The sequence below is a fragment of the Oryctolagus cuniculus genome, chromosome 7, assembly GCF_051225735.1.
Source record: "Oryctolagus cuniculus isolate XC-2025 breed Fujian yellow rabbit chromosome 7, ASM5122573v1, whole genome shotgun sequence".
Lineage (NCBI taxonomy): Eukaryota > Metazoa > Chordata > Mammalia > Lagomorpha > Leporidae > Oryctolagus > Oryctolagus cuniculus.
In genome coordinates this window covers 21257158-21281635 of record NC_142873.1, presented here as the reverse complement: position 1 = coordinate 21281635, position 24478 = coordinate 21257158, and the positions used below count along the sequence as shown (strand labels likewise).

Here is a 24478-nt window from a genome sequence, read left to right as displayed (position 1 = left end):
GGTCAGTCCCCTTATATGTGAAAGATGCCCTTTCCACTTACACAGAAGTGAAAATATTCAGAAAGTTATTTTTGGGCTTGCTGTGTCAAAAAGTCAACAGGACAAAAACCTAAAGTAAACCTAAAAATTATAATTTTAAAAGTCCAGGAGCGGCCAGCGCCACGGCTCAATAGGCTAATCCTCCGCCTGCGGCACCGGCACTCTGGGTTCTAGTCCCAGTTGGGGCGCCGGATTCTGTCCCGGTTGCTCCTCTTCCAGGCCAGCTCTCTGCTGTGGCCAGAGAGTGCAGTGGAGGATGGCCTAAGTGCTTGGGTCCTGCACCCCATGGGAGACCAGGATAAGTACCTGGCTCCTGGCTTCGGATCAGCGCGGTGTGCCGGCAGTAGCGGCCATTGGGGAGTGAGCCAATGGAAAAGGAAGACCTTTCTCTCTCTCTCTCTCACTGTCCACTCTGCCCGTCAAAAAAAAAAAAAAAAAAAAAAGCCCAGGGGCTGGCACCATGGCATAGTGCATAAAGCCACCACCTGCAGTGTTAGCATCCTGTATGGGTACCCGTTCACATCCTGGCTGCTCCACTTCCGATCCAGCTTTCTGCTATGGCCTGGGAAAGCAGTGGGAGATGGCCCAAATCCTTGGGCCCCTGCACCTGCATAGGAGACCTGGAGGAAGCTCCTGGTTCCTGGCTTTGGATCATCCCAGCTCTAGCCATTGGGGAGTGAACCAGTGGATGGAAGACCTCTCTCTTCTCTCCCTCTTTGCCTTTGCCACTCTGTTACTCTGCTTTTCAAGTAAATAAAATAATTAAAAAAAAAGTCTATTAAAGGGGGTCGGCACTGTGGTGTAGTGGCTAAAGCCACTCCCTGCAGTGCTGGCATCCCATATGGGCACCAGTTCGAGTCCTGGCAGCTCTACTTCAATCCAGCTCTCTGCTATGGTCTGGGATCAGTGCAGCTCCAGCCATTGTGGCCATCTGGGGAGTAAACCAGAGGATGGAAGACTTCTCTCTCTCTCTCTCTCTGCCTCTCTATAACTCTGCCTTTCAAATAATAAATCAATCATTTAAAAAAAGTCTATTAAAAACAAAAATGTCATGCATTTTTATTATCAATTATGCAGAGGTTTCAAAACTGTTGAAAGAGCATATAATACATATTAGCTTTTATATGCTAATGCACAACTAACAGCAAACTTGATTAGAATAACAGAACTCAGTCTTAATTACACCTTTATATATCACAGTAGAGAGACAAATGCCACAATATCTGCAGAAACACTCAGTTCTGAGCACTCAGATGGAAGAATAGCTTTGTGTTGTAATCCTGCACATATAGAATAACAAAAGAAGAAAATTCTGCAGTCTCATGTTATGAAAAAATGTACTGCTGTAAAATGTTAAGGGGTAAAAGGATATTATTTATAATGTAAAATAACTCACATGTAGTGTCAAAAAGGTAAATAAAACTTCTAAATAAAAATATCAAAATTGTTAATAACTATAAAGCAGTCTTTTATTTAACATAAATAGATTAAAATAAAAATCGATTAAAGTAAAAATCTGTTATTTGAAAGGTAGAGTTACATAGAGGCAGAGGCAGAGAGAGAAAGGTCTTCTAGTGTTCATTACTGTGCCTTTTCCCTTATCATCATCAAAGATCCATTTATGAAAAATTCTCTATATCATTAGAAGAATTGGTATTCACCACGTGTCATATATCCTTTTCATAATGAAAGGTTCTTTTTTTTTTTTTTTTTTTTTTTTTTTTTTTGACAGGCAGAGTGGACAGTGAGAGAGAGAGACAGAGAGAAAGGTCTTCCTTTTCCATTGGTTCACCCTCCAATGGCTGCCGCGGCCGGCACACTGCGCTGATCCGATGGCAGGAGCCAGGTACTTATCCTGGTCTCCCATGGGGTGCAGGACCCAAGCACTTGGGCCATCCTCCACTGTACTCCCGGGCCACAGCAGAGAGCTGGTCTGGAAGAGGGGCAACCGGGACAGAATCCGGCGCCCCGACCGGGACTAGAACCCGGTGTGCCGGCACCGCAAGGCGGAGGATTAGCCTAGTGAGCTGCGGTGCCGGCTATAATGAAAGGTTCTTTAAAACTTTGTTGGGGGCCAGCACTGTGGCATAGGGAGTAAGGCTGTCGCCTGCAGTACCAGCATGCCATATGGGTGCTGGTTTGAGTCCCAGCTGCTCTGCTTCTGATCCAGCTCTCTGCTAGGGCCTGAGAAAGCAGTAGAAGATGGCCCAAGCCCTTGGGCCCCTGCACCTGCATGGGGGACTAGGAAGAAGCTCCTGGCTCCTGGCTTTGGATTGGCTCAGCTCTGGCCATTGCAGCCATTTGGGAGAGAACCAGCGGATGGAAGACTTTCTCTCCTTCTCTGCCTCTGCCTCTGCCTCTCTGTAGCTCTGCTTTTCAAATAAAATAAATAAATCTGCTTTTCAAATAAAATAAATAAACTGAAAAAAAAAAAAAAAAGCCAAAAAGCTTTGTTGGACATGTGGTGTAAATGTACAAGTATGTTCCTTTAACATTCTTTCCTGAGGTACCTTTCTCTGAAGGGAGGAGAGAACTTCCACTTTGCTTATGGCCTTGTCTAAATGCTGACAGAGTTTGTGGACTCAAAAAGCTTCCATAGCCTTGACAGCTCATGACAAGAGCATCGGGTGATTGCTGACATCATAAATAAGAGTGTCAATTGTTAAATCAACAACAGGAGTCACTGTACACTTGCTCTACATGTAGGACCTCTGTCCTTAATGAGTTGTACTATGAGAATTAACTGTAAAACTTGTCTTCAAACAGTACTTTATATTTTGTGTGTCTGTGTGGGTGCAAACTGTTGAAATCTTTACTTAGTATAGAGTTGGTCTTCTGTATATAAAATAATTAAAAATGAACGTTAATGAAGAATGGGATGGGAGAGGGAGGAGGAGGCGGGATGGGATTCAGGGTGGGAGGGTGGGTATGGGGGGGAAGAACCACTGTGTTCCTGAAACTGTACCTATGAAATTTATATTTATAAAAAATTTATATAAAATTTATATAAAAATTTATATAAAAATTTATATAAAATTTATATAAAAATTTATAAAAGCTTTCTTAAAAAAATTCCTTCCTGAAACTTCCAAAATGAACAAAACTAATGAAAAGTAGAAAACAGGTAAAAACTCATCACATTTAAAAAAAAAAGATTTATTTGTTTGAAAGGCAGAGTTAGAGAGGGAGAGTTAGAGACGGAGAGATCTTGTTTGCTAATTCACTACCCAAATGGCTGCAATGGCTGGGGCTGGGCCATTGCCAGGAGCCTCGAGCTCCATCCAGGTGTCCCACGTTGGTGGCAGGGCACCATGTTCTTCGACGATCTTCTGTTTTTCCTGACACATTAGCAGGGAGCTGGATTGGAAGTGGGGCAGCTGGGACTTGAATTAGTGTCCATATGGGGTGCTGTTATCTGAGATGGTGGTTTAACCTGCTGTACCACAACAGAGCCCCTCCTATCACATTTTATGATGCTTACAGTGAAGTGTGGACCTGTTTGTGGGAGGATAGTGAAATGTGACATTTTTGCCTGTCTGTGGCTGTGTGCATGCATGTTTTTGCTCATTTTCTGCTGCTGGTAACACAGTCCTATAGACTAGGTAAGTTATCAAGAAAAGAGGTTTGTGTTGGCTCAGAGTTCTGGTCCAAAGTCAAGGTGCTACAGATTGTGATGGCCTCCTTGCTGATAGTATCCCAAGATGGTGCAGGGCTTTACATGGTGAGAGACAGGGAATATGCGCTTCCTAGTCTCTCTCCCTCTTCTTATGTAGACACCGATAGTTAATTATGGAGTCTCTGCTCTGGAGACTCTCTCATCCTAGTCACCTCCCAAAGGCCTCACCTTTAAACATCTTCTTTGGATCAAGTGTCCTCCTTCTTAATACCTCAGAATGGGGATTAAACTTCAGCATGAGTTTCCAGTGGTGACAAACCGTATCTACCTGTATTATGAAGGCACCACCCACAGTCTTTACTGGAGAGTTGGGAGCTGCAGGAAGAGTATTGCCAAGAAGGCACATTCTGGCAGCAACTCATCAGGCCACAAAGTGGCAGGACTTGCTGGGCTGGGCTGGGAGAGGATTATACAGTCTTCCTGTTCTTTGACGTGGCTTCTTACAAGGGAAAGCCTGTGAGGATGACCAACGGGTATCTGAGCAGGAATTGTTGGTCTCTAAGATGCAGTGTTTCCACTTAAGCTTCCTCTCTCCCACAGTGAACTTTGGGATTGGATGTGTCCCCAGAACAGAGGATTTAATAGGATCAGTGGGGAAGCATAACATATTTGAATTTAGGCACTGACCACCTACTGTTCCTGTGTTAATTCTTTTTTTTTTTTTTTTTTTTTTTTTTTGACAGGCAGAGTGGACAGTGAGAGAGAGAGACAGAGAGAAAGGTCTTCCTTTGCCGTTGGTTCACCCTCCAATGGCCGCCGCGGCCGGCGCGCTGCGGCCGGTGCATCGCGCTGATCCGATGGCAGGAGCCAGGAGCCAGGTGCTTTTCCTGGTCTCCCATGGGGTGCAGGGCCCAAGCACCTGGGCCATCCTCCACTGCACTCCCTGGCCACAGCAGAGAGCTGGCCTGGAAAAGGGGCAACCGGGACAGAATCCGGCGCCCCGACCGGGACTAGAACCTGGTGTGCCGGCGCCGCTAGGCGGAGGATTAGCCTAGTGAGCCGCAGCGCCGGCCTAATTCTTTTTTCTTACTCTAACCATCCAAAGAACTGTACAGCTAGCCCAAGATGTTACACTTATTCAGTATCTCTCTACATGAGGAGATGGATTGTTTAGTTGTTCAGCAATTAGGAGGTCCAGAGAGAACTTTTGTATTCAAGACTAAATACTAAGGGCCAGTGTTGTGGTGTAGCAGGTAAAGCCACTGCCTGCAATGTCAGCATCCCATATGGGTGCCATTTCGGGTCCCAGCTCCTCCATTTCCAGTCCAGCTCCCTGCTAATGTGCCTGGGAAAGTAGTAGGAGATGGCCCAAGTGCTTGGGCCCCTGCATCCATGTGGGAGATCTGGAAGAAGCTTTTGGTATGCCTAATTTCAGCCTGGCCCAGCCCCAGTCGTTGCAGCCATTTGGGGAGTGAAGATCTGTCTCTGTCTCTTCTTTTCTCTGTGTAACTCTGACTTTCAAATAACTAAAACAATCTGGGGGCCGGCGCTGTGGCGTGGTGGGTAAAACTGCCGCCTGCAGTGCCGGCATCCCATATGGGCACTGGTTCAAGTCCTCGCTGCTCCACTTTGATCCAGCTCTCTGCTATGGCCTGGGAAAGCAGTAGAAGATGGCCCAAGTCCTTAGGCCCTTGTGTCCATGTGGGAGACCGGGAAGAAGCTCCTGGCTCCTGGCTTCGGATAGGCTCAGCTCTGGCCGTGGGGGCCATTTGGGGAGTGAAACAGCAGATGGAAGACTTTCTCTCTCTCTCTTCCTGCCTCTGTCTAACTGTGCCTTTCAAATAATAAATAAAAAAATATTTTTAAAAGATTTATTTTATTTATTTGAAAGACAGAGTTACAGAGAGGTAGAGAGGTAGAGACAGCGAGAGAGGTCTTCCATCTGATGGTTCACTCCCCAGATGGCCGCAATGGCCGGAGCTGCGCCGATCCGAAGCCAGGAGCCAGGAGCTTCTTCCAGGTCTCCCACATGGGTGCAGGGGCCCATGGACTTGCATCTTCTACTGCTATCCCAGGCCATAGCAAAGAGCTGGATCAGAAAAGGAGCGGCTGGTCTCTGCTGTGGCCAGGGAGTGCAGTGGAGGATGGCCCAGGTGCTTGGGCCCTGCACCCCATGGGAGACCAGGAGAAGCACCTGGCTCCTGCCATCGGATCAGCGCGGTGCGCCGGCCGCAGCGTGCCGGCTGCGGTGGCCATTGGAGGGTGAACCAACGGCAAAGGAAGACCTTTCTCTCTGTCTCTCTCTCTCACTGTCCACTCTGCCTGTCAAAAACAAAACAAAACAAAACAAAACAAAACAAAACAAAACCAAAAAAAAAAAACACCAAAAAAAAAAACCAAAAAAAAAAAAAAAAAAACAAAAAAAAAAGAAAAGGAGCAGCTGGGACTAGAACTGGTGCCCATAAAGGATGCCGGTGCTTCAGGCCAGGGCTTTAACCCATGCGCCACAGTGCTGGCCCCAATAAAAATATCTTTTTAAAAAAATCTGAAAAAAAAAGAAAGATTGTGTATTAAGCAGAAAGAACCCAGTGTGTGAACTATGTGTGGAAAATAAGGAAAGGAGCATGATAAACAAAAGTAGCTGAAAAACATACTTTGGAAGGAGGAGACTTCAGGAATCAGAGAACAATTTTAGAGACCACTATTCTGTCAGGAGATTTAGACAACGTGGACTCAGTAAAATGAAAGAGCAAGGATGTGATTTGAGAGCTTGAAAGGAAGATGTGAAAGTGGGCTGGTACCTGTAAGGGAAGATGTGGAAAGGAAAATAGGAAGTAGACAGATGAGGACAAGAAACTAAAATCATGTCAGAAATGAAACCATGTTGAAAGATGGAAGAGGTAGCACTGGTGCTTCTGAAATCGCAGGTAAGCTTTTGGAAATTAAATAGACCATAGTGGGAAAGAACAGGAGACAGTGGTGATTAGAGAGAAGTTGGAAGCTGTGTGTATTTGTCAGCTTTTTGTTATCACAATGAAATACCAAAGGCGGCCAACTTTATAAAGAGAAGAGGTTTATTTAACTCACAGTTTTAGTGGTTCAAGTCCAAGAGTAGGCGGCTGTATTGGTTTGGCTTCTGAGGAGGGCAACAGGTGGCAGTAGCAGAGCTCATGTAGGGGAAGAATCACATGTCCAGTCAGGAAGCATTTAGGTCCAGCTCAGGCTTTTATAAGCAAGCCTTTTGTGAGAACTGCTTCTCAAGGGCATGCTCCCTGCAGTGACCCAAGGACCTTTCACTAGACCCGTCTCCTAAATGCCATACTTGGATTGTATTTTCACTCTTTACTGATTTATGACTTTAGTGTAAATGTTTACATGAGTTCTGTGACTGATCATATTCAAATGTAGCCAAAGAAATCAGTGAAGACAGAGATGGTGCTGAAACATTCATAAACAAAGTAATCTTTTCTGGGAATAACAGAAGGGATCACAGTGAGGTAGAAGGAATTCAGTATCACTAAAATGGAAGCATACCTTGGGGAACTACTAACCCGTAACAGAAAGAATTGTAGACAAATGTAAGCAGGAAAAAAGAAAACAGACCACGTATAATGAAAAATAAAGTCAAGTGCATGTATTTCACTTATACATCTTAAACACATGACATGAAGGTAATTTTATAAAGTACTTTTGGTGCACTTGTGTTTTATTGCCTATCACATGAGGTCAGGTGTGGAATTTTCTACTTATGTTGTCATGTTGGCGCTTGAAATGTTTCAAATTTCAGATTTTTGAATTAGGGGTGCTCATCCTGTATGATTCTTTTGATTCATTTAAAATTAAATTTTATCAAAGTATTTTGATTCTTGCAAGTTGATTTTGAGTCCAAAGACTTCTTTGCCTTACATGGTCCAGAGAATCAACTTCCAGAGAATGCTGGAGGCAGAAAGGAGCTGGCACCTGGGGGAGGGAGTCTTCTTTCAGCCTCGGTTTTGTGCTGTCATACCTACTTTGACTTCAGCCCCTCAGTTCCAGTCCTACAGGTAGATGGCATCTACCAGTTCTGAGCCTTTGTGATCTGGAGTGTGTGTTGCCTCTGGTGGCTTTCTTACATGTCTGAGGTCATTTGCCATGGATTATCAGCTTTCCAGGGCCAGAATTTTGCTATTGTTTCCTTTTCTGTCTGTCCTTGTGGCTTTTTCTTTTTTTTTTTTAAGATTAATTAATTTTATCTGAGAGGCAGAGGGAGAAAGAGAGAGAGAGAGAGAGAGAGAGAGAGAGAGAGAGAGATATCAGTTGGTCTTCCATCCGATGGTTCACTCCCTAGGTGGCTACAACGGTCTGGAGTTGTGCCAATCCAAAGCCAGGAGCAAGGAGCTTCTTTCAGATCTCCCACACTGGTGCAGGGGCCCAAGGGCTTGGGCCATCTTCTACTGCTTTCCCAGGTCATAGCAGAGAGCTGGATTGGAAGTGGAGCAGCCGGGACTCCAACCGGTGCCCATATGGGATGCTGGCACTGGCGGAAGCGGCTTTACCTGCTATGCCACAGCGCTGGCCCCTATCCTTGTGGTTTAACAAATATTTACAAAATTTTATGTATGGTATAAATTATTTTTAAAAAGACTTTTACATTTTCATTTTAAAGGCAGAAAGACAGAAATCTTCCCTCTGTTCATTTACTACCCACATGCCCACAACAGCCAGAGCCAGGCCATACTGAAGCCAGGAGCCCAGAACTGCATCTGGGGCTCCCAAGTAGGTAGCAGGAACCCAAGACTGAATCATTTTCTGTTGCCTCCCAGGAAGTTCATCAGCAGGGAGATGGATAGGAAGCAGAGTAGCTGGGATGTGAACCAGGCACTCTGATATGGGATGTGGGTGTTCTAAGCAGTGACTTAAGCTGCTGCTACACCATGTGTCTCCCCCCTCCCTTTTTTTAAAAAAAGATTTATTTATTTGAAAGGCAGAGTTACAGAGAGTTAAGAGACAGAGAGAGAGAGATCCTCTATCCACTGGTTCATTCCCCAAATGCCCACAATGGCTGGAGCTGGGCCAGCTAGGAGCCAGTATCTTTATCCAGGTCTTCCACGTAGGTGCTGGGGCCCAAGTACTTGGGCCACCTTCTGCTGCTTTTCCAGGAAAATTAGTAGAAAGCTGGATCAAAAATGGAGCAGCCACAACTTGAACTGGAGCTAATTTGGGATGCTGGCAGCACAGGTAGTGTTTTAACCCATGCTTCATAGTGTTGGTACCCTTTTGGTTAGCAGGGAGCTGTATTGGAAGTAGAGCAACCAGGATTCAAACCAGTGCCCATATGGGATGCCATCGTTGTAGGCGGTGGCTTTACCTGCGACACCACCATGCTGCCCCCATCCCAATCACCATTTTAACCTGAAAGAGTTCACTTTATAATGTTCAGAGAGGACAGCACTGCGGTATAGCAAGTAAAGCTGCTGCCTGCAGCACCGACATCTCATATGGGTGCTGGTTCAAATCCCAGCAGCTCCACTTCTGATCCAGCTTCCTGCTGATGCTCCTGGGAAAGCAGAAGATGGCCCAAGTGCTTAGGCCCCTGCATCCACATGTAGACCATGAGGAAACGCCTGGCTCTTAGCTTTGATCTGGCCTAGCCCTGGCCCTTGAAGCCTTTTGGGGAGTGAACTGGCTGATGAAAGACCTTTCTCTCTCTCTGCCTCCACCTCTGCCTAGCCCTTTCTGTAACTATTTCTAATAAATAAGTAAATCTTTAACAACAACAATAAAAAGCATGCTAGCTACAAAGTGTTTAAAAAATATGTAATGTTCAGAATCCATAAAGGGACTTTATCTCATGATCTTATATTTACCAAATAACATAGAAGCTCCTCCCCCCAACATTTAGAAGGAGAAATGGGCAAGTACGGTAGGTAATGTAAAATTTAATGGCTGATCAAATAGACAAAAATAATTGGATTTAGGTAAAATAATACATTTAGAAATTCAGACTACTTATTTTTTTCTTGAGAGGCAGAGTTACAGACAGAAGGGGAAAGACAGAAAGGTCTTCCATCTGCTGGTTCACTCCCCAAATGGCTACAACGGCCGGAGCTGGGCCGATCCGAAGCCAGGAGCTTCTTCTGGGTCTTCCATGCGGGTGCAGGGGCCCAAGTACTTGGGCTATCTGCTACTGCTTTCCCAGACAATAGCAGAGAGCTGGATCAGAAGAGGAGCAGCTGGAACTAGAACTGGTGCCCATATGGGATGCTGGTGATGCAGGTGGAGGCTTAGCCCACTATGCCACTGTGCCGGCAACATTCAGACTTCTTCTTCTTCTTCTTCTTCTTTTTTTTTTTTTTTTTTTTTTTGTACAGGCAGAGTTAGACAGTGAGAGAGAGAGAGAGAGACAGACAGACAGAGAGAAAGGTCTTCCTTTTTCCGTTGGTTCACCCCCCAAGTGGCCGCTGCGGCCGGCGTGCTGCGGACGGCGCGCTACGCCGATCTGAAGCCAGGAGCCAGGTGCTTCCTCCTGGTCTCCCATGCAGGTGCAGGGCCCAAGGACCTGGGCCATCCTCCACTGCACTCCCGGGCCACAGCAGAGAGTTTGACTGGAAAAGGAGCAACCGGGACAGAATCCAGTGCCCCAACTGGGACTAGAACCTGGGGTGCTGGCGCCGCAGGCGGAGGATTAGCCTAGTGAGCAGCAGCGCTGGCCAAAATTCATACTTCTGTACTGAACTTTTTGTCTTATCAACAGAGACTGCTTGTCTATACAACAATCTAAAGAACATTTGAAAAATTGATCATGTGTTAATTTACAGTGCACTATTTAGGGATTGTGTATTCTTTAAAAAGTATCATTGGGTACCAGCACTGTGGTGCAGCAGGTTAATCCACTGCCTGCAGCACCAGTATCCCGTATGGGCACTGGTTCATATCGTGGTCGTTCCACTTCCAACCCAGCTCCCTGCTAATGGCCTGGGAAAGCAGTGGAAGATGGTCCAAGTGCCTGTGCCCCTGCACCCATGTGGGGGACCTCGATGTAGCTCCTGGCTTTGGCCTGGCCTAGCCCTGACCATTGCAGCCATTTAGGGAGTGAACCAGTAGATGGATGATCTCACTCTCTCTCTCTACCTGTCCTTCTCTCTGTAACTCTGACTTTCAAATAAATGAATGAATGAATAAATGAATAAATAAATAAATATTTTAAATCATTAAGATCTGGGAACATAGCCCCAGATGTTGCAGACATTTGGGGAGTGAACCATTGTCTGACTGAAGATCTCTTTTTCCGTATCTCTCTCTCTCTCTAACTCTACCTTTCAAATAAGTAAATAAATAAATCTTAAAAAAAATCTGGGAACAGTTTCACTTTTATCAAAGTCATATTTAAACTGTGAAAATCTTAGGAGAGATTGAGCTATTCTGGTTGAAATTAGGGTCTCAGTCAAAAGAACCTCCCCACAGGATACAGTTTGAGAACATGGTTTAAAGATGTAGAATGCCTTTTGAAGATGTAACACTTCCACTTTTGAACATAAATTAATTGAGCTTACATTGTCACCTTCTGCTCAAGACACATGGTTGTAGGAGGAATTTTAATTATATATAAATATATAATTATATATAAATATGTTGATTAATTCTCCTGACTTTGCAGAATTGAAAAGTCTGCTTATTACTGCTGGTGAAATAGTGACATTTAACAAGAAGAGTGAAAGAGTCTTTGTATAGGGCTCCAAAATGGGGCAAATAAGCATAATTGTGTTTTACAGAAATAAACAGTGGGAAGATGAATAGTAGTAGAACCTGGGTGGAAGGCAGAAGTGGGTGGATGGGTGCAGAATTGGGAGTGAGATTTCTTAATGGACCCAAAAAGTATTGCTTTGAATAGTGAACTGTGAGACCATATTTGTTTGAAAGGCGAGGTGCAATTCTTGATAGTGCTTTCTGCAGCTGTTGATTCTGCTTGATAGCTTTCCCTTTTCTGATTTTTTTTTTTCCAATTTAAAGGCAGACTTTGAGAGGGAGAGGGAGAGAGAGGGAGAGGGAGGGAATGACAAAGAGGGAGAGGTCTTCTATCTGCTGGCTCACTCCCCAAATGGCGGCAGTGGCTGGAACCGGGTTGATCCAAAGCCAGGAGCCAGGAGCTTCTTCCTGGTCTCCCATATGGATGCTAGGGCCCAGGTATTTGGGCCATCCTCCACTCCCTTCCCAGGTGTACCAGAGGGAGTTATATAGGAAGTGGAGCAGCCGGGACTCCAACCTGGGCCCATATGGGAAACTGGCACTACCACTATACGTGGTAGCTTAACCAGGCACATTAGCAGAGAGCTGGATCAGAAGAGGAGCAGCCAGGACAAGAACTGGTGCCCATATGGGATGCCAACACCACAGGCAGAAGCTTAGTCGACTACACCATAGCATCAGCTCCAAGATAGTTTTTATATAGATTTGAAAATGGCTGGCTTTTGTATGGTAGTGTTTGTTATAGCTTGTGTTAAAGTTGATGATCTTGCTGTGGTGCAGCGAGTTAACGCCCTGGCCTGAAGTGCCGGCATCCCATATGGGTTCTGGTTCTAGTCCAGCTGTTCCTCTTCCTATCCAGCTCTCTGCTATGGCCTGGGATATCAGTAGAGGATGGCCCAAATCCTTGGGCCACTACACCCACGTGGGAGGCCCAGAAGAAGCTTCTGGCTTCGGATTGGCGCAGCTCCGGCCGTTGTGGCCATCTGGGGAGTGAACCAGTGGATGGAGGACCTCTTTCTCTGTCTCTGCCTCTCTCTCTGTAACTCTGTCTTTCCAATAAATAAAATAAATCTTAAAAATAAAAGTTGATCTGGAATGCATGTGTGTGTGTGTGTGTGTGTGTTACATATATACACACACAAACATGTTGGGAAAAAATTGATTAATGTAGTTCTTCTCTGGAAATAATGAGCTGCTTAGCCTGACCTTCTAGAGTGGAGGCAAAAAAACTGATTTAATGAGCCTGATCCAATAAAGCCAACCAGGATGCCTTGGGTCTTCAGGCCTTTTCAACACGTTTCTATGACCAGGCAGAAGAGGTGGCTGCCAAGATCACTAGAAAGCTGGAGAAGCAGAAGAAATGCTTGAAGAAGGAAAAGAAGAGCTTGGCTGCACTCGCTCTGGCGTCTTCGGGAGACAGCACTACCCTTGAGGAGTGATGGGAGGTTCATGAAAAACCCAGAAAGAAGAAAAAGCAGAAGCCACAGGAGGCTCCTCGGGAGAATGGAATGGAAGAACCATCTATCTCTTTCTCCAAACCCAAGAAAAAGGAAGCTTTTTTCCAAGGAGGAGCTGGTTAGTAGTGATCAGAAGAGACAGGTGGCAGTGTAAGCCTCCCAAGAAGAGACCCTAGGCCCGGGAGGAAATGGCAAATGATGCAGAAGAGGTGGGTAGCTAGTTGGTCTCCAAGAAAAAGAGGAAATTCTCTTCCAGAGAGGAGCCTGTTAGCAGTGACCCTGAAGAGGCTGCTGGCAGAGAAGAGCCGCACCAAGAACAAGAACAAGCTCTACAAAGCATCCCAGGAAAATTAGCACGGACATTCTGCACCCCAAGGCAACCTTTACCAACTTGTGACCTCACCACAGTAAAAACAAATTTCATGCACCCCCCAAACCCCCACTTACATACAAAAGTAGTTCTTCATTGGGGCTGGCGCTGTGGCATAGCGGGTTAAGCCACCTCCTGCAGCACCAGCATCCCATGTGGGTGCCGGTTCGAGTCTCAGCTGCTGCACTTTCAATCCAGCTCCCAGCTAATGCACCTGGAAAAGCAGCAGCAGATGGCCTGCACCTGTTTGGGAGACTTGGCAGAAACTCCTGGCTCCTGGCTTCAACCTGGCCCAGCCCTGGCTCTTTTGGCCATTTGGGGAGTGAACCAATGGATGGAAGACTTCTATCTCTTTGTCTCTGCCTCTCCCACTCTGTAACTCAATCTTTCGAATAAATACGTATTTTTTTAAACAAAGTAGTTCTTCCAATTTGATGATGCTGAAAGAGAAAAGGAATGAAATTTTATTGTATGGAGGAATTTTCAAAGTAGGAACATAAGGGAAGGAAATTATTTAGGAAAATATTTGTAGATTTGATTACCCAGACTCTTTAAATATAATTTAATTTCAGGGAATGTGAGGTCATGCACCACATAATGATGTTTGGTCAGCAACAGATTGCATATTTGACAGTGGTCCCCAAGGTTATACCACTTAGCAATGCTGTCAGCCATCTTAGTTTGTGTAATTGCCCTCTATGATTTTCTCACAGTGATGAAATCAGCTAATAACACTGACAGCCCATCTCCATCCTTAAAGCATTGCATGACTGTGTAACTCATATTAACAACATACTGGGAAAAATTAGCAGTATATATTGCTTATATATAAGCAAGCATTGATACCCTCAGTGTGTAAGAGTTCACTCAGACTGGCAAGAAGACACTAAAGTGCTAGCAGAAAAATTATCTAAGGATAACTATGAAATAAATAGAGATTGGGGCCAGTGCTGTTGCGCAGCAGGTTAACTCTCTGGCTTGAAGCGCCAGCATCCCATATGGACACTGGTTTGATACCCGGCTACTCCACTTCCTATCCAGTTCTCTACTATGGCCTGGGAAAGCAGTGGAAGATGGCCTAAGTCCTTGGGCCCCTGCACCCATATGGGAGACCTAGAAGAAGCTCCTGGCCCCTGGCTTTGGGTTGGCGCAGCTCTGGCTGTTGAGGCCAACTGGGGAGTGAATCAGTGGATGGAAGACCTCTCTCTCTCTCTCCGCCTCTCCTCTCTCTGTGTAACTCAGGCTTTCAAATAAATAAATAAATCTTAAAAAAAAAAAAAGAGGGCCGGCGCTGTGGCTCACTTGGCTAATCCTCTGCCTGTGGTGCCAGCAGTCCTGGTTGCTAGTTCTATTCCTGGTTGCTCCTCTTCCAGTCCAGCTCTCTGCTGTGGCCCAGGAGGGCAGTGGAGGATGGCCCAAACACTTGGGCCCCTGCACCGCATGGGAGACCAGGAAGAAGCTCCTGGCTCCTGGCTTTAGATTGGCGTAGCTCCGGCCGTAGTGGCCATTTGGGGGGTGAACCAACGGAAGGAAGGCCTTTCTCTCTGTCTCTCTCTCTCACTGTCTAACTCTATCTGTCAAATAAATTAAAAAAAAAAAAAAATAGAGATTAGTACACGTGCAATATTCAGTAGTAAGTACTAAAGTTACTGAGCAATGAGATTCTGCTTCTACTTTGAATTCAGAAATACTTTCCAAAAACTGTTAAAATCACTGTTGTAGCTAGAGATTGTTTTCTGCATTTCACAGATAAATAAACTGAGATATGACAGGATTAATTTACTAGCCTAAAATCACAGAGGAAGTGTTGAAATTTCAACCCAGCATTGTGGTCCTAGTAAATGCCTCACATCATAAATATATACTGTTTGTAACTACTTTTAAACCATATTAGACATCTGTTAATGGCAGTAACTCTGATCTTTTTTGATGCTTATATAGCATTTTTGAATGGGTGTGAATTTAGTATATCTGCTATTTTGAGTGTTTCCATTTTTTTGTTCTTGTATATATGTAAAATACTTTGTGCTGTCAATTCCTAGAAATTTACTATTTGTTTTTTCTTAATTTTTATTTATTTGAAAGGCAGAGTTAAAGAGAGAGAAGGAGATCTTTTTTTTAATATTTATTTATTTATTTGAAAGTCAGAGTTACACACAGAGAGAAGAGGCTAAGAGAGAGAGGTCTTCCATCTGCTGGTTCATTCCCCAGTTGGCTGCAATGGTTGGAGCTGTCCCGATCTGAAGCAAGGAGCCAGGAGCCTTCTCCAGGTCTCCGACGTGGGTGCAGGGGCCCAAGGACTTGGGCCATCTTCCACTGCCTTCCTAGGCCACAGCAGAGAGCTGGATCAGAAGTGGAGCAGTGGGGACTCGAACTGGTGTCCCTGTGGGTTGGCAGCACTGCAGGCAGCAGCTTTACCCGCCACGCTACAGTGCTGGCCCCCAGAAATTTACTATTTGAGTAGTAGGGTATATGCATTTAAAATTTGGGTAGCTAATGTGAAACTTCCCATTATAATGGATCTTCAGCCTTTTACTACCACTGCTGTATGGCTTTACAAACATTTGCAGTATTGACCCAGATTTTGAGTGGTTTTACATTAAATTTATGGGCTGATTTAGTGCTAATTGATGTTTCTTTTAAAAATAATCTTTCTTTATAAGATTTATCATTTTTGTCTGCTATTGAACGGAAGATTCTTCACACACATCATCTAGTTTATTCCCAACGATAATATTATTTTGTTGTGTTGCTTTTTGAATGGGATCTTTTAATTTAGTGTATGTTCTTAGTTGTTAGATAGGAAAGTGTCGATTTTTGTCTTCCTTTAGTAGCTGGTTATCTGAATTCCCTTATTGCTTTTAGGTTTTGTTTTTTTTTTTTTTTTTTTTTTTACTTAGCTTCCTTAGGTAGTCTAGCTGTTATGGTTGGGATAATAGTTTGAGTGTTTCCCAAAGGCCCACATATTAGGGACTTGGTCCCCAAAGTCTTATGTCAGTGGGTAATAGATTGATTGATAATGGTTAATGGATTAAAAAGGAGACTTGATCTGCTTATGGCATCCAGGGGTGCACCCAGTGGGAGGTCCTTGAGTCACTGGGTGAGCCTTGGGCAGGTGATTCTCGTCAGCGGGTTGGTTGTAAAGCTGACTTGGGCCCCCCCTGCTCTCTCTGCTTCTTGGCTCTCCCTGTGCTCCTCTCTCATGTGTCCCGCATGCATTTCCCTCAGTAGACACCAGACGAGGGGGCTGCCCAGTGTTAGGCTCTGAACTTCAAAAATGGTGAGCTAAAATAAACTTCTCTCCTTCCTGAATAGCTTCTTTTAAAGTAATGACAAGCTGAGTAATACACTAGGTAGAGTTATCGTTTCTAAATGATCAAAGTTTTGTCTTCTGGTTCCCAGTATCTATTTTATTTAGTTTTTCTGTGATTTGTAATATCTAGACCTTCCAACACAATATTAAATGGGAATAATGATTGTGAGTCTCCTTGGCTTGGTTCTGTCTTTAACAGGGATGCCTTTTTATTTATTTATTTTAGTTTTTAAAAATATTTATTTATTTATTTGTGGGGCAGAGTTACACAGAGAGAGGGAGAGACAGAGATCTTTCATCTGTAGGTTCACTCCCGAAATGGCTTCAACTGTTGGAGCTTGACTGGTCTGAAGCCAGGACCCAGGAGCTTCTTCTGGGTCTCCCACGTGGGTACAGGCGCCCAAGCACTTCAGCCATCTTCTACTGCTGTCCCAGGTGCATTAGCAGAGAGGTGGGTTGGAAGTGGAGCATCTGAGACTTGAACCGCTGCACATAGTGCTGGCCCTACAGGATGCTTTTAATGTTTCATTATCTTTTAGTTTGAGAGATTCCTTCCCTAACCCTCTGCCTTTCCTAAGAAGTAAATGTTTCTGTTTTAAACTTTTCATTAGGAAGTTCAGCCTGGACTCTCCCTAACCACCATTACTTCTTTATTTTTATTTTTGTTTTAAAAATTTATTTGTTTGAAAAGCAGAGTTACACAGAGAGGAGACAGAGAGAAAGAGAGAGAGAGAGAGAGAGAGATTGATTCCAACTGCTGGTTCAGACCCAAATAGCTGCAATGTCTAAGGCTGGGCCAGGCTGAAGCCAGGAGCCTAGAATTCCATCCATGTCTCCCATGTGGGTGACAGGGGTCCAAGCACTTGGGCCATCCTCTGTTGTTTTCCCAGGTACATTAGCAGGAGCTGGATCTGAAGTGGAGCAGCCAAATTTGAATTGGTGCTCATATTGGATGTAGGCATTGTGGGACAATGCCACCCCCTTAACTGCATGAATACTTTTGAGTTGAAAAGCACTTCCTACATTCTTTTCCATACAATACCTTCAACACACTTTGTTTAAATAATAAGACAAAATTGGTACATTTGAGTCTTTTCTTTAGAACGTCTGACCAGTATTAAACTTCAGCATTATTTCATTTGGTAAATGTGGTGAGTGGTAGAAGATTTTCTAAGAATGTGGACATGCTATTGGGGAGCTTGTGTTATATAAAAATGTTAATGGTGAGCACATGTGGTGTAGTGTAGGTCAGTGATTCCCAAGCTGGTTGACTGTCAGAACCATGGTGGATGTCCATTCTTGTCCTCTGGAGATTGCCATTAATGAGTCTTGCACAGGCCCTGGGAATCTGCATTTGAGGGGCTTCTCAGCTGGAGCTGATTCTTTTTGAATGCCTATCCAGATGACTTTAAACTTGCCTTCCAGAGACAGTAGTCCATGCTACAACTGAAAACTTGATTTTGAAGTTATCTTTGTCATAGGTAAACATTTTTTGAAGATGTATTTATTTTCTTAAAAAGTTAGGTAAAATTTTGAGAAAACGTTTTGAGAAACACTTTGAGGCTGATACCACCTGGTATCCTCAGTGACTAATGCAGTGCCTGCTACATAGTTTCTAGCTAGTAAGCTGGTTGAAATAAGGAATCTTTCTTTGTTTTCAGAAATGTTGTATTGGAGGAGTAGTCTCCATATGTAAGAATTATGTTTTGCTTGTTGATTATTTTTGGGTCCTGCTCTTGATGTCTTTGAACTGTTACAAGCTCATCTCTAAGGGAGCATGCTAATATAGCATCGGATTATCCTCCTAGGAAAGAATTTGAGAATGTGTACTTTTTAGGTTACATTTTCGGTGCTTGCTATGAGCCTGTGTTGATGCAGATTTTATTAAAAATTTGAACTAAAATGTCTCTTTTTGAACTGTGTAATTTGACATTTATTACATTGTAATTATTTAGTATAACAAAACTTCAAGTGTATTTGATAAAATATGTATATATGGAATAACAAAAATTAAAAGATATGAAATTACAGTAAAGAGATCTGAATAGTTTGTGCCTTTTAAAAATGGCTTCAGTTCTGCTAATAGGGAAAGGGAATATTTCATAGTAAGTTGTTCATACATGAGAATATGAATGTTACTTCATGTTGCTTTGTGGCAGTCACAAAAATCATTGTTTGCTCAATGTTACTGGGCAGCTCTGTGACCGAGGTCTCCTTTCAAGATGCTTCTTTCTAAAAGAATGCTGTGGCTTCAGAATCTGAGTATTTCAGCACCTGTTGCTGAGTGGCATCATCCATATTTAGATGAGTTGAGGAGTTGTGGACCCAAGTACTTGAGTCCCTGATACTCATGTGGGAGACTTGGATGGAAATGTTAGTTGCTGGTTTCAGCTTAGCCCAGCTGCAGCCCCTGACCCCAACTGAGCATTTAAGGAGTGAATCAGCACAAGAAAGAGTCTCTGTCTCTGTCTCTTTCAAATGAATGAATGAATGAATAAAACTTAAAGAGCTGGAAGGGAGAGGAGACTAGTTGTTGCAGGGTGTCTGGTACCTACTAGAGTTGCCATTCATGTGTGCATTTCATTTCCACCACTATACAAATTAGACTCTGGTGTACAGCAGAAAGAATGAGTACTGAGGACACAGGGCACATGGATTCTTCTTTTTTCAACTTTTCCAAATTTGAAATAAGTGAATATTTCAAATACACAGAAAAATTAGAAACTAAAAATTGTATACACAGCATCATTTTAACGTTTTTATGTATGTTTGCTCACTCTTTTCATACTAATCCTAGCTTGTATTATTATTCCCATTTTATAGATGGGGAGACGTACACATAGGTAAAGTAACTTACCCGAAGTTATGATTTTGCCAAATAGAAGAGCTGGGAATTGAATCCAGGCAGTCTGGTGCCAAAGTGCATTGTATTATCTCATACAACATACTTTAAATACGAAAATAACATAGTAAATGTGATTGATACTTAGCACCTAACTTTAGTAAATGTTAATGATGTGCCATCTTTTTTCATTTTTTTTAAATTAAACCATCTCAGGTGTTTTCTCATCTGTAAGGAGGAGATTATATTAGGTGATGTCATGTTGTCTTTTCTGTTTTTCGTTGCATCTAACTTTTTTTCTTACCTTCAGTGTCCCCCTTTCAAACTTTGACCCTTTCCCCAGCACTGTGACAGTGATTACCTTTCTTTACATCTGGAAGAATTCATTCAGCAGATACTTACGGAGTATCTGCCATGTGCTAGGTACAGTGCCAGGAGGTGCAGATAGAACCATGAAAGAGCACCCGATTCAAGTCATCCCAGAACTCATACCCTATGAAAGAGCACCCGATTCAAGTCATCCCAGAACTCATACCCTAGCTGTGTGGGCAGGTGAATTTACTTAAGTCTTGCACATTCTTGGGGGGCAGTGGGTGATGTGCCTTGTTAGAAACACAAAGATTTCAGATCAGCATTTAGCTTGGTGGTTAAATGCCTACATCCCACATGGGAGTGCCTGGTTCAATACCTTTCTCTGGCTCCTGACTCCAGCAGCCGGCTAATGCAGACCCTGGAGGACAGCTGTGATGGCTGAAGTAACTGGGTTCCTACCACCCTTGTGAGTGAACAGGATTGAGTTCCTGGTTCCCTCTCTGACTTCAACTCAGCCTTGGCCATGACAGGCATTTGGGCAATGAGCCAGCACATAGGACCTCTTTCTGTTTCTGTCTATATGTATCTCTTACTCTTTTCTTCTCATGTAAATAAATTTAAAATTTTTTTTAAAGATTTATGTATTTATTTGAAAGTCAGAGTTACACAGAGAGAGGAGAGGCAGAGAGAGAGAGAAGTCATCCAATTGGCCGCAATGGCCAGAGCTGTGCCGATCTGAAGCCAGGAGCCAGGAGCTTCTTTTGAGTACCCCACATGGGTCCAGGGGCCCACGCGTTTGGGCCATCTTCTACTGCTTTCCCAGGCCACAGCAGATAGCTGGATGGGAACTGGGGCAGCCGAGTCTTGAACCAGTGCCCATATGGGATGCCGGCACTTCAGGCCAGGGCTTTAACCCACTGTGCCACAGTGCTGGCCCCATAAATAAAACATTTTAAAAAAATCTTCAGATTTGAGAGAGAGAGAGAGAGAAAGCGTGCACAAGCGAGTACTCCTGTCTCCTGGTCCACCTTCGCTAATGTCTGCAACAGCTGGGAACTCAATCCAGTCCTCCCACATGGGTAGGAACAGAGTTCCTTGACCTGTCATTGCTGCCTTCCAGGATCTACATGAGCAGGCAGCTGGAGTCAGAAGCTGGAATCAGGGATTGAACCCAGACATTGAATATAGGATGGGCGCATCCTAACTGCTATGATTATCATAGGTTAACTTCCTGTCCCTCATCTGGAATTTTTAAAGTACAGTCTGTTGTTTCCATTCTTGAAAGCCCTTATCTCTGGGTGAGCTTTGAACTTCCTCTGTTGGTCTGTGACTGTGGAGTGGGGGACTTGTGGGTTCATTACGTTGTGTATCCTGTTCCCAGCCCTGTGTTCGTAGAAGTTGAGAGGATTTAAGAGCATGCTGCCTTGTAGGACCCAAGGGACTTGGCCAGGTCCTGGCTCCTGGGGTAGGAAGAATTCAAATCCCATTGAGGCTGAGCAGAAAGGTATGATTTAATGGGAGCCAACTGGGAGTTTTTTTTTTTTTTAAGATTTATTTTATATATTTGAAAGGGAGTTACAAAGACAGGGAGAGAGAGAGAGAGAGATATTGAGAGAGAGATTGAGATCTTCCATCTGCTGGTTCACTCTCTCCCATCCAAGTACTAACCAGGCCTGACCCTGCTTAGTTTCCCAGGTCAGAGGAGATCAGGTGCATTCAGGGTAGTATGGCCATAGACAGGCTCACTCTCCAAATGGCCACAATGGCTGGTGCTGGGCCAGGCCAAAGCTAGGAGCCGGGAGCTTCTTCTGGGTCTCCTACATGAGTGTGGGGGCTAAGCACTCAGGCCATCTTCCCCTTTCCCAGGTGCATTGGCAGGGAGCTGGATGGAACTGGGATAGCCAGGACTTGAACTGGTGCCCATAGGGGATGCCGGCATTGCAGGCAGCAGCTTAATCTGTTATACCACAACACTGGCCCCCCAACTTGATTTTTACATCTTTCAAAACCTTATCCATTCATTGTATATTTAAATAGTAAACTTAGCATATGGGAAAATACATTAAAGTCATAACATTAATTTATTGGAATTTGGAAATACTACCACATTGAAAAAATTTAATATCAAAGCATCTTGAAATAATTTGTAAATTTAATAAATTTACTTTCAGACTGCTAAGAAGTATTTTTATTCAATATAAGCATTCTTACAGAATGATGCCTTAGTGTTAATTACAGTAGTCCTAATACGAAAGAAGAGCTGATGAGTTTTTTCAATTTACTTAACTGCTTTTCAGCTCTTCATTTCCAGCAGATGGTCTGAGTGGTTTTTTTCAACCCCTCCCCCTTTTTATATTTAGGAGATTAGCAAGTGCTTTTGGAACAGATAGTAGTATTTTGGCATTTGTTTTAGTTACGACTTTTGGAATCCATCGTACAGAGAGTATCTTGACAGAAAATGGGCTCCTTCTGAAATGAGATGATAAAGAGATGCTCCTGTCAGATGATTCTCAGGAGATGGCAGAGCTGCTCTAGACATATGCCATGACATTTTAGGGAAGTTATGTAATCATTTTCTACCCTCCCACCCCCTAAAGTTCAGGAAGTTTGGGAAGTAAGTATACTTCCCAGAGAGCTAGTGCTGGGATTCGCCTGCATGCTCAGATCTGAGCTCTCTGCTGTTCACCAGCTGTTTGGCCTTGGGAGGCCTAGTTAACTTATCAGTGGCTCAGTTTTTTCATCTGCAAAATATGCATAATATCTACTTGCACAGAAGTTTTGTGAAGATTAAAAGAATGTGAAAGCAGTTTTAAAAGTTACTAGGAATACACAAATGTAATTTTTGTGCTAGATATATCGGTTTCTATTTTTCCATTAGAAACAAGTATATTTTAAGTTTTTGTAGTTGCTTTCTTCTTTGAAAGTAGTGTTTGATTGTCAGTGGTCACTTTTTTTTTTTTTTTTTAGTAATTTCAGGGGAATATTCTCAGGCTTGCTATTTTAGGACTTGGAAAATTTATAATAAAAGACATGAATGGCATATAGACAAGAATATTATTATCTAAACATGTGTTGATGACTTTGTGCTTCTAGGTATACCAAGCTTGGCTACGCAGGCAACACTGAGCCACAGTTCATTATTCCTTCATGTAAGTAAAGCTTTGCTGACGAGTTTGTAACATACCATTTCTTAGAATTGTTCATTCTGTTTTTCACATATATTAACTTACTTACCATCTTCCTTTAAAAGATTGTTCTGCTTATTTATTTTGACTCTAGTCCTAAATATCACTGTAGGGTGTAAATGTTATTCTTCGCCAACTTTCTAGTTCCTTGACCCCTTTCTGATACAGCCCTTTGTCACTGACGTTGGAGTTTCAGCTTGGGTGGTTGGCAGGGACCTTTCTTTCAGTCCTACATATTTGAACAGCCTAGGAAAAGATCTAATTCCTTAAGACTTATTTATAATTTTAAGTATAGTGTTGTTGGATAAGCATTTTCATGGACTGAAATATCTATTGCATTGCACTGTTTATTATTCTATGGAGAGATTTCTTTTTCTCTTTTTTTTTTTTTGTGGAAATAAGAGGACTGGCAAGTGTTTTTATTGTGTTCAGAACTGTTCTGTTTTTTAATTTTTAATCTGTAGGGAATGATAAGCTTAAAATGTGTCCTCACATTTTGGTATGAATTTACCTTACCTCCCCTTTATTTCCCAGAGGAGTCTCCCCAAGGTCAGATCAGCTTTTTATGGGGTGGAAGCTAAATACCAGGTAGTTATTTGGGGACAGTTTGCCTAAGAGTAAGGTGTATTAATCAAGAGTGAAAAGGTATCCTAGTATGGTGTATCCCATATAGGTGCCTGTTTGAGATCCAGCTGCTCCACTTCTGGACCAGCTTCCTGCTAATGCCCTGGGAAAAGCAGTGGGAAATGGCCCAAGCATTTGGGAGACTTAGAAGCTCCAGGATCCTGGCCTTGGCCTGACACAGCCCTGGCTGTTGCAGCCATTTGGGGAGTGAATCAGTGGATGGAAGATCTCTCTCTCTCTCTCTCTGCCTTTGTCTTTCTCTCTCTGTAACTCTTCCTTTCAAATAAATAAATAAATAAATCTCTTAAAAAAAAGTGAAGTGAAACTTGGCTTCCTAAATGTAGCTTTTGTAGGGTGAGTTGTGGTCTGAGTAATTGTAAGTTCTTAGGGAGTCAGGGCTATTGTAATGACAGGCTCTTGAGACCACAGTGAATAGGGATAATGTAAGAAGGCCAAAGGGAAGGAGTTTGATTAATATTTATTGAAAGGAAGGCAAAAGCCTATTTAAGTGAGTATTAGAAACTATTCCAGACTCCTTGAGGACATTTAAATCATCTCCTCCTACTTTCTTGCTTGCTGAATAACTGACCATGAATTTGATTTTTTAGACCTAAACACTTTGGTGCTTTGAATGAGTTGTCCTTAATGACAAGTTTGAGTGGTATGCTGTGTCTTTATTTAAAATGAACAAATTGGGGTATTTGTCTGCTAGGGCTGCCATAACAGATCACCACACATGGAGGTGCTTGCATAACAGAAATTCATTTTATCTTCTTTTGTTTTTAAGATTTATGTATGTATTTGAAAGGCAGAGTGACAGGGAGAGATAGAAAGAGAGAGAGAGAGAGAGAGAGATTGATGGATGGATGGATTGATCTTCCATTCACTGGTTCATTCCCCAAATGCCTGCAACAGCTGGGACTGGGCCAAGCTGAAATCAGAGGTTGAGAACTCCATCCAGATCTGCTACATGGCTGGCAGGAACCCAGGTACTC

General features: G+C 43.4%; 1 protein-coding gene and 1 non-coding gene across 13 annotated transcripts in view; both read left to right on the top strand.

The window, feature by feature from the left end:
• The window catches only part of ACTR3B (actin related protein 3B), a 121353-nt gene that overhangs the window by 14944 nt on the left and 81931 nt on the right, over positions 1-24478 (top strand). For 10 of the 12 annotated variants that reach the window (XR_016210370.1, XR_016210371.1, XR_016210372.1 and 7 more), the window contains exon 2: positions 22768-22823. The exons of the other annotated variants lie outside the window; for them this stretch is intronic. Coding sequence is in view for 1 of the 10 variants with exons in the window: in XM_008263927.5 (XP_008262149.1) it covers positions 22768-22823 (56 nt within the window). In the remaining 9 variants the exon portion in view is untranslated. The remainder of the gene's footprint in view (positions 1-22767; positions 22824-24478) is intronic. 12 annotated transcript variants of the gene reach the window in all.
• LOC127493833 (small nucleolar RNA SNORD57) lies at positions 12560-12630 on the top strand. The gene has a single exon (XR_007924371.2). It is a non-coding gene; the product is annotated as a small nucleolar RNA SNORD57 (small nucleolar RNA).